The sequence below is a fragment of the Saccoglossus kowalevskii genome, chromosome 10 (assembly GCF_978046115.1).
Source record: "Saccoglossus kowalevskii chromosome 10, keSacKowa6.1, whole genome shotgun sequence".
Classification (NCBI taxonomy): domain Eukaryota; kingdom Metazoa; phylum Hemichordata; class Enteropneusta; family Harrimaniidae; genus Saccoglossus; species Saccoglossus kowalevskii.
In genome coordinates, this window is record NC_140650.1 from 36908088 (window position 1) to 36922013 (window position 13926).

Consider the following 13926-nt stretch of genomic DNA (forward strand, 5'->3'; position numbering starts at 1 on the left):
TTTTGCAAGTTGGGAAATAAGGTAAACCAGACTGGGGTTGATGATTTTCAGTATCGAAGGACTTCCGTGTGAATCATGATTTTCAAATTGTTCATCGGCTGGTCACCAAATATTTACGGCCACACTAAATGGACACGTTTTTTTTCTGAAGCCCAATAAATTATTCCTGCATGTCAAGCGCTATTCGATTTTTTACAGGGCATGTGGCTCGTTTTCATTCGAAAATATGTTTGTGAGAATACTTTTAAAGTAAGTATAGATCGAGCTCAGATCACTGATCGTGACTTAATTTTGAGAATTGGTTGTCAAACTTTACCAGACCGACGCCACCACAACCATCCAATCATATGTTGGAAATGTACGCACTTGTTTTGGAACTTTGTATCAAGATGACTGGCGACGACGCTGTCGCAGCAGGCGGCGTACGTGTGTATTGCCTGTTTTAGTAGTCCGGGCATGGGGTCGGACTTGGCTAAAACTAAACGAAACACAGAAAAATACCACCGAAATGAGGAGTCTGAATCTGCTCTTCTAGCAGCAAATAAAATGAGCGAAAAAAAAGGGTAATTTTATAACAAGAACAGTTTCACTTCGTATACAACAAATTGTGTTGTATCAGAACGACGATTGCATCGTGTGATTTGAATTTATCACGATTTTCCTTCCAGTCAATATGAAACTCGTCACCTTGCCGATTGTAATGTACTTCGCAAAGTTTTTGGTGCCCAATACTCGTAACACTAAAATAATTAAACAAGATATCTTTTTAAAATGTCATTTTACTCTTGATCATATTATTTTATTCGCCTTGAATTTCAAATTGATTACATATCGAACTTCTGTACACGTTTTTGTCTGCTGCCCTTCTGCGTGCAAATAATGAGGTCATACTCATGTCACAATAAGTTGAAGCTGATGCCATGTTGATGCCATGAGACTGCGAAGCTGAGGCCACGATGATGCCACAAAATAGCGAGGCGAACACAGCTTCAATTTTCAATGACGCGAAGCTGATGCCACAATGATGCGATGCTGAGGCGACAATGAAGCCATGCGTAGGCGACAATGATGCCACAAAAGCCAAAGCTTCCGCGAGAACTGTACTGTATATCATTATTGCTACATGTAACGCCTTAAGACATGCATGACATATATCATTATTGCTACATGTAACCATGTAATGCTTTAAGACATGCATGACATATATCATTATTGCTACATGTAACCATGTAATGCCTTAAGACATACATGACATATATCATTACTGCTACATGTAACCATGTAATGCCTTAAGACATACATGACATATATCATTACTGCTACATGTAACCATGCAATGCTTTAAGACATACATGACATATATCATTACTGCTACATGTAACCATGTAATGCCATAAGACATGCATGACATATATCATTACTGCTACATGTAACCATGTAATGCCATAAGACATGCATGACATATATCATTACTGCTACATGTAACCATGTAATGCTTTAAGACATGCATGACATATATCATTACTGCTACATGTAACCATGTAATGCTCTAAGACATGCATGACATATATCATTACTGCTACATGTAACCATGTAATGCTTTAAGACATGCATGACATATATCATTATTGCTACATGTAACCATGTAATGCCTTCAGACATGCATGACATATGTCATTATTGCTACATGTAACCATGTAATGCCTTAAGACATGCATGACATATATATCATTACTGCTACATGTAACCATGTAATGCCTTCAAACATGCATGACATATATCATTACTGCTACATGTAACCATGTAATGCTTTAAGACATGCATGACATATATCATTACTGCTACATGTAACCATGTAATGCTTTAAGACATGCATGACATATATCCTTATTGCTACATGTAACCATGTAATGCCTTAAGACATGCATGACATATGTCATTATTGCTACATGTAACCATGTAACGCCTTAAGACATGCATGACATATATCATTACTGCTACATGTAACCATGTAATGCCTTAAGACATGCATGACATATATATATATCATTACTGCTACATGTAACCATGTAATGCCTTAAGACATGCATGACATATATATCATTACTGCTACATGTAACCATGCAATGCTTTAAGACATGCATGACATATATATCATTATTGCTACATGTAACCATGTAATGCCTTAAGACATGCATGACATATATATCATTATTGCTACATGTAACCATGTAATGCCTTAAGACATGCATGACATATATATCATTATTGCTACATGTAACCATGTAATGCCTTAAGACATGCATGACATATATATCATTACTGCTACATGTAACCATGTAATGCTTTAAGACATGCATGACATATATATCATTATTGCTACATGTAACCATGTAATGCCTTAAGACATGCATGACATATATCATTATTGCTACATGTAACCATGTAATGCCTTAAGACATGCATGACATAAATTATTACTGCTATTAAGAATAATGTAGCAATATGAATCTGAGTAGACTTACCCTAAAATTTGATGGAAGTATTTCATATAACCACCTAAAGATTCATACTGTGAAACAGATAAACAAATACAAGGTATATAGAGTGAAAGAAAACATTAATGTGCTCAATGTAAATTTCAGAGGTGTTTATTTAGTCAAAATAAGAAATATTTTAAGCATTCAATGTTCACAAATGCATTGGTTTATATGCTCTACTATTTGAGATGCACTTTTCATAGAGCAAATATAATAGTTCTGATTTCTAAACATAAATAAATACTGGCATGTTGTACGAATGGGACTGAATAAAAATGTACCCTTCTTCTAATTATAAAACATGCACCCATGTCATTAAAATACCGAAAAAAAAACAAAAAACATTTCGGGTGAAATCATATTTAAGAAATGATTCTAAACTTTAAACAAGCAGCCTCTCGGCTGAGATAGCTCTGCTGTTAGCAATGCACATTTCAATTAAAGAACAGAAGATATCATTAGAAAATGAACAATATATATAGTATCAAAACAATCAGACTTGCGGTTTTCAACAAGAAGTGGAAAATGTCACTTTTTACCAAAAAATACAAAAATATTCATCAAAATTAGAGAATTAAAGATAGCATTACAAAATGAACAAATCTGAGAGAGGTCCACATGTAGTACTTGTATATGTAATATCAAAGCAATTGAACTTACAGTTTTCAACAAGAAGTCGAAAATATCACTTTTTACCAAAAATGACAAAAATATTCACCAAAATTAGAGAATTAAAGATATTATTACAAAATGAACAAATCTTAGAGAGGTCCACATGTAGTACCTATATATGTATTATCAAAGCAATTGGACGTGCGGTTTTTAACAAGAAGTTGAAATATCACTTTTTACCAAAAATGACAAAAATATTCATCAAAATTAGAGAATTGAAGATATCATCATGAAATGAACAAATCTGAGTTATAACCACACATAGTACCTATATATGAATATCAAAGCAATCAGACTTGCGGTTTTCAACAAGAAGTTGAAGAAAACATCCCTTTTTACCAAAAATGACAAAAATATTCACCAAAACTAGAGAATTAAAGATAGCATTACAAAATGAAGAAATCTGAGAGAGGTCCACATGTAGTACTTATATATGTAATATCAAAGCAATTGAACTTACAGTTTTCAACAAGAAGTCGTAAATATCACTTTTTACCAAAAATGGCAAAAATATTCACCAAAATTAGAGAATTAAAGATATTATTACAAAATGAACAAATCTGAGAGAGGTCCACATGTAGTACCTATATATGTAATATCAAAGTAATTGGACTTGAGGTTTTTAACAAGAAGTCAAAAATATCACTTTTTACCAAAAATTACAAAAATATTCACCAAAATTAGAAAGTTAAAGATATCATTACAAAATGAACAAATCTTAGAGAGGTCCACATGTAGTACAAATATATGTAATATCAAAGCAATTGGACTTGCGGTTTTTAACAAGAAGTTGAAAATATCACTTTTTACCAAAAATGACAAAAATATTCACTAAAATTAGAGAATTGAAGATATCATCATGAAATGCACAAATCTAAGAGAGGTCTACCCAAGGTACATATACATCAAGTATCAAACCATTCAGGCTTGTAGTTTTCAAGAAGAAGTCGAAAAAGTAAAACATTGACACGGGCAACGACGGACGCAGGACGACGACGGAAAATCAACAGTGGAGCTAAAAACGAATATATTACTGTTCATTTCCCGAAGCAAATTAGAGTGATTCCTTGGGTAGAACACTGAGTTACAATGTTTCAAATAGCCTTTCATCTTCTAATATACTGTAAAATGATTAATTTTCACTGGGTTAAAATTTTGCTGATTTACCATCTCAGGCATATTCAGTGGGTTTAAAATTCACGGTTTTATCATTTAGATTATGTGTTCTATCCTAAATTTTACATATTCACTGGGTTTTAATTAAGCACATTTTCTAGTCAGGGAAATAAGCAAAATTAAAACCAAGTTAATAATTAACCCCTTTACAGTACATGTACATGTACATGTACATGTAATGCAGTCAGCTCCCCCCCCCTAATGCAAAGCAATTCAATTCTTAAACTGCCATACAGTACACTATTTTTTGCATTAAAATCTGTAATCATTTTGTTAAAGACCTACCATGTTATTAGGTGGTTGTAGTGCTAACTTGGCTTGTTTTTTCCTCTGTGATCTGTAGTAAGTTTCAAAAGTTTCCCTGGATCCCAATACAGAGTAGATATGAAGACATCTATACACTGGTGCAAAGTCTATCATGTTCTGGGCATTCATTTCCTGCAAAGAACACATCATGACATCACTGAGTAAGCACAAGGTAAGTAACACAGCATGGCATCGCTGAGTAAGCACAAGACATGTAACACAGCATGGTATCACTGAGTATGCACAAGGTAAGTAACACAGCATGGCATCACTGAGTACGCACAAGGCAAGTAACACAGCATGGCATCACTGAGTAAGCACAAGGCAAGTAACACAGCATGGCATCACTGAGTAAGCACAAGGCTAGTCAAACAACATGGCATCACTGAGTAAGCACAAGGCTAGTAACACAGCATGGCATCACTGAGTAAGCACAAGGCTAGTAACACAGCATGGCATCACTGAGTAAGTAACACAGCATGGCATCACTGAGTACGCACAAGGTAAGTAACACAGCATGGCATCACTGAGTAAGCACAAGGCTAGTCAAACAGCATGGCATCACTGAGTAAGTAACACAGCATGGTATCACTGAGTACGCACAAGGTAAGTAACACAGCATGGCATCGCTGAGTAAGCACAAGACATGTAACACAGCATGGTATCACTGAGTATGCACAAGGTAAGTAACACAGCATGGCATCACTGAGTACGCACAAGGCAAGTAACACAGCATGGCATCACTGAGTAAGCACAAGGCTAGTCAAACAGCATGGCATCACTGAGTAAGTAACACAGCATGGTATCACTGAGTACGCACAAGGTAAGTAACACAGCATGGTATCACTGAGTACGCACAAGGTAAGTAAGACAGCATGGCATCACTGAGTAAGCACAAGGCAAGTAACACAGCATGGCATCACTGAGTAAGCACAAGGCTAGTAACACAGCATGGCATCACTGAGTAAGCACAAGGCTAGTAACACAGCATGGCATCACTGAGTACGCACAAGGCTAGTAACACAGCATGGCATCACTGAGTAAGCACAAGGCTAGTAACACAGCATGGCATCACTGAGTAAGCACAAGGCTAGTAACACAGCATGGCATCACTGAGTAAGTAACACAGCATGGCATCACTGAGTACGCACAAGGTAAGTAACACAGCATGGCATCACTGAGTACGCACAAGGTAAGTAAGACAGCATGGCATCACTGAGTAAGCACAAGGCAAGTAACACAGCATGGCATCACTGAGTAAGCACAAGGCTAGTAACACAGCATGGCATCACTGAGTACGCACAAGGCTAGTAACACAGCATGGCATCACTGAGTAAGCACAAGGCTAGTAACACAGCATGGCATCACTGAGTAAGCACAAGGCTAGTAACACAGCATGGCATCACTGAGTAAGTAACACAGCATGGCATCACTGAGTACGCACAAGGTAAGTAACACAGCATGGCATCACTGAGTACGCACAAGGTAAGTAACACAGCATGGCATCACTGAGTAAGCACAAGGCGAGTAACACAGCATGGCATCACTGAGTAAGCACAAGGCTAGTAACACAGCATGGCATCACTGAGTAAGTAACACAGCATGGCATCACTGAGTACGCACAAGGTAAGTAACACAGCATGGCATCACTGAGTACGCACAAGGTAAGTAAGACAGCATGGCATCACTGAGTAAGCACAAGGCAAGTAACACAGCATGGCATCACTGAGTAAGCACAAGGCTAGTAACACAGCATGGCATCACTGAGTACGCACAAGGCTAGTAACACAGCATGGCATCACTGAGTAAGCACAAGGCTAGTAACACAGCATGGCATCACTGAGTAAGCACAAGGCTAGTAACACAGCATGGCATCACTGAGTAAGTAACACAGCATGGCATCACTGAGTACGCACAAGGTAAGTAACACAGCATGGCATCACTGAGTAAGCACAAGGCTAGTAACACAGCATGGCATCACTGAGTAAGCACAAGGCTAGTAACACAGCATGGCATCACTGAGTAAGCACAAGGCTAGTAACACAGCATGGCATCACTGAGTAAGCACAAGGCTAGTAACACAGCATGGCATCACTGAGTAAGCACAAGGCAAGTAACACAGCATGGCATCACTGAGTAAGCACAAGGCTAGTAACACAGCATGGCATCACTGAGTACGCACAAGGCTAGTAACACAGCATGGCATCACTGAGTAAGCACAAGGCTAGTAACACAGCATGGCATCACTGAGTACGCACAAGGTAAGTAAGACAGCATGGCATCACTGAGTAAGCACAAGGCTAGTAACACAGCATGGCATCACTGAGTAAGTAACACAGCATGGTATCACTGAGTACGCACAAGGTAAGTAACACAGCATGGTATCACTGAGTGCGCACAAGGTAAGTAAGACAGCATGGCATCACTGAGTAAGCACAAGGCAAGTAACACAGCATGGCATCACTGAGTAAGCACAAGGCAAGTAACACAGCATGGCATCACTGAGTAAGCACAAGGCTAGTAACACAGCATGGCATCACTGAGTACGCACAAGGCTAGTAACACAGCATGGCATCACTGAGTAAGTAACACAGCATGGTATCACTGAGTACGCACAAGGCTAGTAACACAGCATGGCATCACTGAGTAAGCACAAGGCTAGTAACACAGCATGGCATCACTGAGTAAGTAACACAGCATGGCATCACTGAGTAAGTAACACAGCATGGCATCACTGAGTAAGTGACACAGCATGGCATCACTGAGTAAGCACAAGGCTAGTCAAACAGCATGGCATCACTGAGTACACACAAGGCTAGTAACACAGCATGGCATCACTGAGTATGCACAAGGCATCACTGAGTACGCACAAGGTAAGTAACACAGCATGGTATCACTGAGTGCGCACAAGGTAAGTAAGACAGCATGGCATCACTGAGTAAGCACAAGGCAAGAAACACAGCATGGCATCACTGAGTACGCACAAGGCTAGTAACACAGCATGGCATCACTGAGTAAGCACAAGGCAAGTAATACAGCATGGCATCACTGAGTACGCACAAGGTAAGTAAGACAGCATGGCATCACTGAGTACGCACAAGGCAAGTAAGACAGCATGGCATCACTGAGTACGCACAAGGCAAGTAACACAGCATGGCATCACTGAGTAAGCACAAGGCAAGTAACACAGCATGGCATCACTGAGTAAGCACAAGGCAAGTCAAACAGCATGGCATCACTGAGTAAGCACAAGGCTAGTAACACAGCATGGCATCACTGAGTACGCACAAGGCTAGTAACACAGCATGGCATCACTGAGTACACACAAGGCAAGTAACACAGCATGGCATCACTGAGTAAGCACAAGGCTAGTAACACAGCATGGCATCACTGAGTAAGCACAAGGCTAGTAACACAGCATGGTATCACTGAGTACGCACAAGGCTAGTAACACAGCATGGCATCACTGAGTACGCACAAGGCATCACTGAGTAAGCACAAGGCAAGTAACACAGCATGGCATCACTGAGTACGTACAAGGCTAGTAACACAGCATGGCATCACTGAGTACACACAAGGCAAGTAACACAGCATGGCATCACTGAGTAAGCACAAGGCTAGTAACACAGCATGGCATCACTGAGTAAGCACAAGGCTAGTAACACAGCATGGCATCACTGAGTAAGTAACACAGCATGGCATCACTGAGTAAGTAACACAGCATGGCATCACTGAGTAAGTAACACAGCATGGCATCACTGAGTAAGCACAAGGCTAGTCAAACAGCATGGCATCACTGAGTACACACAAGGCTAGTAACACAGCATGGCATCACTGAGTACGCACAAGGCATCACTGAGTACGCACAAGGTAAGTAACACAGCATGGTATCACTGAGTACGCACAAGGCTAGTAACACAGCATGGCATCACTGAGTAAGCACAAGGCTAGTAACACAGCATGGCATCACTGAGTAAGTAACACAGCATGGCATCACTGAGTAAGTAACACAGCATGGTGTCACTGAGTAAGCACAAGGCTAGTCAAACAGCATGGCATCACTGAGTACACACAAGGCATCACTGAGTACGCACAAGGTAAGTAACACAGCATGGTGTCACTGAGTAAGCACAAGGCTAGTAACACAGCATGGCATCACTGAGTACGCACAAGGCATCACTGAGTACGCACAAGGTAAGTAACACAGCATGGTATCACTGAGTGCGCACAAGGTAAGTAAGACAGCATGGCATCACTGAGTAAGCACAAGGCAAGTAACACAGCATGGCATCACTGAGTACGCACAAGGCTAGTAACACAGCATGGCATCACTGAGTAAGCACAAGGCAAGTAATACAGCATGGCATCACTGAGTACGCACAAGGCAAGTAAGACAGCATGGCATCACTGAGTACGCACAAGGCAAGTAACACAGCATGGCATCACTGAGTAAGCACAAGGCAAGTAACACAGCATGGCATCACTGAGTAAGCACAAGGCAAGTCAAACAGCATGGCATCACTGAGTAAGCACAAGGCTAGTAACACAGCATGGCATCACTGAGTACGCACAAGGCTAGTAACACAGCATGGCATCACTGAGTACACACAAGGCAAGTAACACAGCATGGCATCACTGAGTAAGCACAAGGCTAGTAACACAGCATGGCATCACTGAGTAAGCACAAGGCTAGTAACACAGCATGGTATCACTGAGTACGCACAAGGTAAGTAACACAGCATGGTATCACTGAGTGCGCACAAGGTAAGTAACACAGCATGGCATCACTGAGTAAGCACAACGCAAGTAACACAGCATGGCATCACTGAGTAAGCACAACGCAAGTAACACAGCATGGCATCACTGAGTAAGCACAAGGCAAGTAACACAGCATGGCATCACTGAGTAAGCACAAGGCAAGTAACACAGCATGGCATCACTGAGTAAGCACAAGGCTAGTAACACAGCATGGCATCACTGAGTACGCACAAGGCTAGTAACACAGCATGGCATCACTGAGTAAGTAACACAGCATGGTATCACTGAGTACGCACAAGGCTAGTAACACAGCATGGCATAACTGAGTAAGCACAAGGCTAGTAACACAGCATGGCATCACTGAGTAAGTAACACAGCATGGCATCACTGAGTAAGTAACACAGCATGGCATCACTGAGTAAGTAACACAGCATGGCATCACTGAGTAAGTAACACAGCATGGCATCACTGAGTAAGTAACACAGCATGGCATCACTGAGTAAGCACAAGGCTAGTCAAACAGCATGGCATCACTGAGTACACACAAGGCTAGTAACACAGCATGGCATCACTGAGTACGCACAAGGCATCACTGAGTAAGCACAAGGCAAGTAACACAGCATGGCATCACTGAGTACGCACAAGGCATCACTGAGTAAGCACAAGGCAAGTAACACAGCATGGCATCACTGAGTACGCACAAGGCTAGTAACACAGCATGGCATCACTGAGTACGCACAAGGCTAGTAACACAGCATGGCATCACTGAGTAAGCACAAGGCAAGTAAGACAGCATGGCATCACTGAGTACGAACAAGGTAAGTAAGACAGCATGGCATCACTGAGTACGCACAAGGCAAGTAAGACAGCATGGCATCACTGAGTACGCACAAGGCAAGTAACACAGCATGGCATCACTGAGTAAGCACAAGGCAAGTAACACAGCATGGCATCACTGAGTAAGCACAAGGCAAGTCAAACAGCATGGCATCACTGAGTAAGCACAAGGCTAGTAACACAGCATGGCATCACCGAGTACGCACAAGGCTAGTAACACAGCATGGCATCACTGAGTACGCACAAGGCGAGTAACACAGCATGGTATCACTGAGTACGCACAAGGCTAGTAACACAGCATGGCATAACTGAGTAAGCACAAGGCTAGTAACACAGCATGGCATCACTGAGTAAGTAACACAGCATGGCATCACTGAGTAAGTAACACAGCATGGCATCACTGAGTAAGTAACACAGCATGGCATCACTGAGTAAGTAACACAGCATGGCATCACTGAGTAAGCACAAGGCTAGTCAAACAGCATGGCATCACTGAGTACACACAAGGCTAGTAACACAGCATGGCATCACTGAGTACGCACAAGGCATCACTGAGTAAGCACAAGGCAAGTAACACAGCATGGCATCACTGAGTACGCACAAGGCATCACTGAGTAAGCACAAGGCAAGTAACACAGCATGGCATCACTGAGTACGCACAAGGCTAGTAACACAGCATGGCATCACTGAGTACGCACAAGGCTAGTAACACAGCATGGCATCACTGAGTAAGCACAAGGCAAGTAAGACAGCATGGCATCACTGAGTACGAACAAGGTAAGTAAGACAGCATGGCATCACTGAGTACGCACAAGGCAAGTAAGACAGCATGGCATCACTGAGTACGCACAAGGCAAGTAACACAGCATGGCATCACTGAGTAAGCACAAGGCAAGTAACACAGCATGGCATCACTGAGTAAGCACAAGGCAAGTCAAACAGCATGGCATCACTGAGTAAGCACAAGGCTAGTAACACAGCATGGCATCACCGAGTACGCACAAGGCTAGTAACACAGCATGGCATCACTGAGTACGCACAAGGCTAGTAACACAGCATGGCATCACTGAGTAAGCACAAGGCAAGTAATACAGCATGGCATCACTGAGTAAGCACAAGGCAAGTAAGACAGCATGGCATCACTGAGTAACCACAAGGCAAGTAAAACAGCATGGCATCACTGAGTAAGCACAAGGCAAGTCAAACAGCATGGCATCACTGAGTAAGCACAAGGCAAGTCAAACAGCATGGCATCACTGAGTAAGCACAAGGCTAGTAACACAGCATGGCATCACTGAGTACACACAAGGCAAGTAACACAGCATGGCATCACTGAGTAAGCACAAGGCAAGTAACACAGCATGGCATCACTGAGTAAGCACAAGGCTAGTAACACAGCATGGTATCACTGAGTACGCACAAGGTAAGTAACACAGCATGGTATCACTGAGTGCGCACAAGGTAAGTAAGACAGCATGGCATCACTGAGTAAGCACAAGGCAAGTAACACAGCATGGCATCACTGAGTAAGCACAAGGCAAGTAACACAGCATGGCATCACTGAGTAAGCACAAGGCAAGTCAAACAGCATGGCATCACTGAGTAAGCACAAGGCTAGTAACACAGCATGGCATCACTGAGTACGCACAAGGCTAGTAACACAGCATGGCATCACTGAGTACACACAAGGCAAGTAACACAGCATGGCATCACTGAGTAAGCACAAGGCTAGTAACACAGCATGGCATCACTGAGTAAGCACAAGGCTAGTAACACAGCATGGTATCACTGAGTACGCACAAGGTAAGTAACACAGCATGGTATCACTGAGTGCGCACAAGGTAAGTAAGACAGCATGGCATCACTGAGTAAGCACAAGGCAAGTAACACAGCATGGCATCACTGAGTAAGCACAAGGCTAGTAACACAGCATGGCATCACTGAGTACGCACAAGGCTAGTAACACAGCATGGCATCACTGAGTAAGTAACACAGCATGGTATCACTGAGTACGCACAAGGCTAGTAACACAGCATGGCATAACTGAGTAAGCAACACAGCATGGCATCACTGAGTAAGTAACACAGCATGGCATCACTGAGTAAGTAACACAGCATGGCATCACTGAGTAAGTAACACAGCATGGCATCACTGAGTAAGCACAAGGCTAGTCAAACAGCATGGCATCACTGAGTACACACAAGGCTAGTAACACAGCATGGCATCACTGAGTACGCACAAGGCATCACTGAGTAAGCACAAGGCAAGTAACACAGCATGGCATCACTGAGTACGCACAAGGCATCACTGAGTAAGCACAAGGCAAGTAACACAGCATGGCATCACTGAGTACGCACAAGGCTAGTAACACAGCATGGCATCACTGAGTACGCACAAGGCTAGTAACACAGCATGGCATCACTGAGTAAGCACAAGGCAAGTAAGACAGCATGGCATCACTGAGTACGAACAAGGTAAGTAAGACAGCATGGCATCACTGAGTACGCACAAGGCAAGTAAGACAGCATGGCATCACTGAGTACGCACAAGGCAAGTAACACAGCATGGCATCACTGAGTAAGCACAAGGCAAGTAACACAGCATGGCATCACTGAGTAAGCACAAGGCAAGTCAAACAGCATGGCATCACTGAGTAAGCACAAGGCTAGTAACACAGCATGGCATCACCGAGTACGCACAAGGCTAGTAACACAGCATGGCATCACTGAGTACGCACAAGGCTAGTAACACAGCATGGCATCACTGAGTAAGCACAAGGCAAGTAATACAGCATGGCATCACTGAGTAAGCACAAGGCAAGTAAGACAGCATGGCATCACTGAGTAACCACAAGGCAAGTAACACAGCATGGCATCACTGAGTAAGCACAAGGCAAGTCAAACAGCATGGCATCACTGAGTAAGCACAAGGCAAGTAACACAGCATGGCATCACTGAGTAAGCACAAGGCAAGTAACACAGCATGGCATCACTGAGTAAGCACAAGGCAAGTCAAACAGCATGGCATCACTGAGTAAGCACAAGGCTAGTAACACAGCATGGCATCACTGAGTAAGCACAAGGCTAGTAACACAGCATGGCATCACTGAGTACACACAAGGCAAGTAACACAGCATGGCATCACTGAGTAAGCACAAGGCTAGTAACACAGCATGGCATCACTGAGTAAGCACAAGGCTAGTAACACAGCATGGTATCACTGAGTATGCACAAGGTAAGTAACACAGCATGGTATCACTGAGTGCGCACAAGGTAAGTAAGACAGCATGGCATCACTGAGTAAGCACAAGGCAAGTAACACAGCATGGCATCACTGAGTAAGCACAAGGCAAGTAACACAGCATGGCATCACTGAGTAAGCACAAGGCAAGTAACACAGCATGGTATCACTGAGTAAGCACAAGGCTAGTAACACAGCATGGCATCACTGAGTACGCACAAGGCTAGTAACACAGCATGGCATCACTGAGTAAGTAACACAGCATGGTATCACTGAGTACGCACAAGGCTAGTAACACAGCATGGCATAACTGAGTAAGCAACACAGCATGGCATCACTGAGTAAGTAACACAGCATGGCATCACTGAGTAAGTAACACAGCATGGCATCACTGAGT

At 42.5% G+C, this 13926-nt stretch overlaps 1 protein-coding gene across 1 annotated transcript in view; it reads right to left on the reverse strand.

Annotated features, from left to right (window-relative positions):
- Positions 1–13926, reverse strand: part of LOC100375962 (exocyst complex component 6B-like) — a 90148-nt gene that overhangs the window by 41586 nt on the left and 34636 nt on the right. The window contains exons 7-8 of the mRNA XM_085504574.1: positions 4674–4826; positions 2526–2572 (exon numbers count right to left, since the gene is read on the reverse strand). Coding sequence (XP_085360700.1) covers positions 2526–2572; positions 4674–4826 — 200 coding nt within the window. The remainder of the gene's footprint in view (positions 1–2525; positions 2573–4673; positions 4827–13926) is intronic.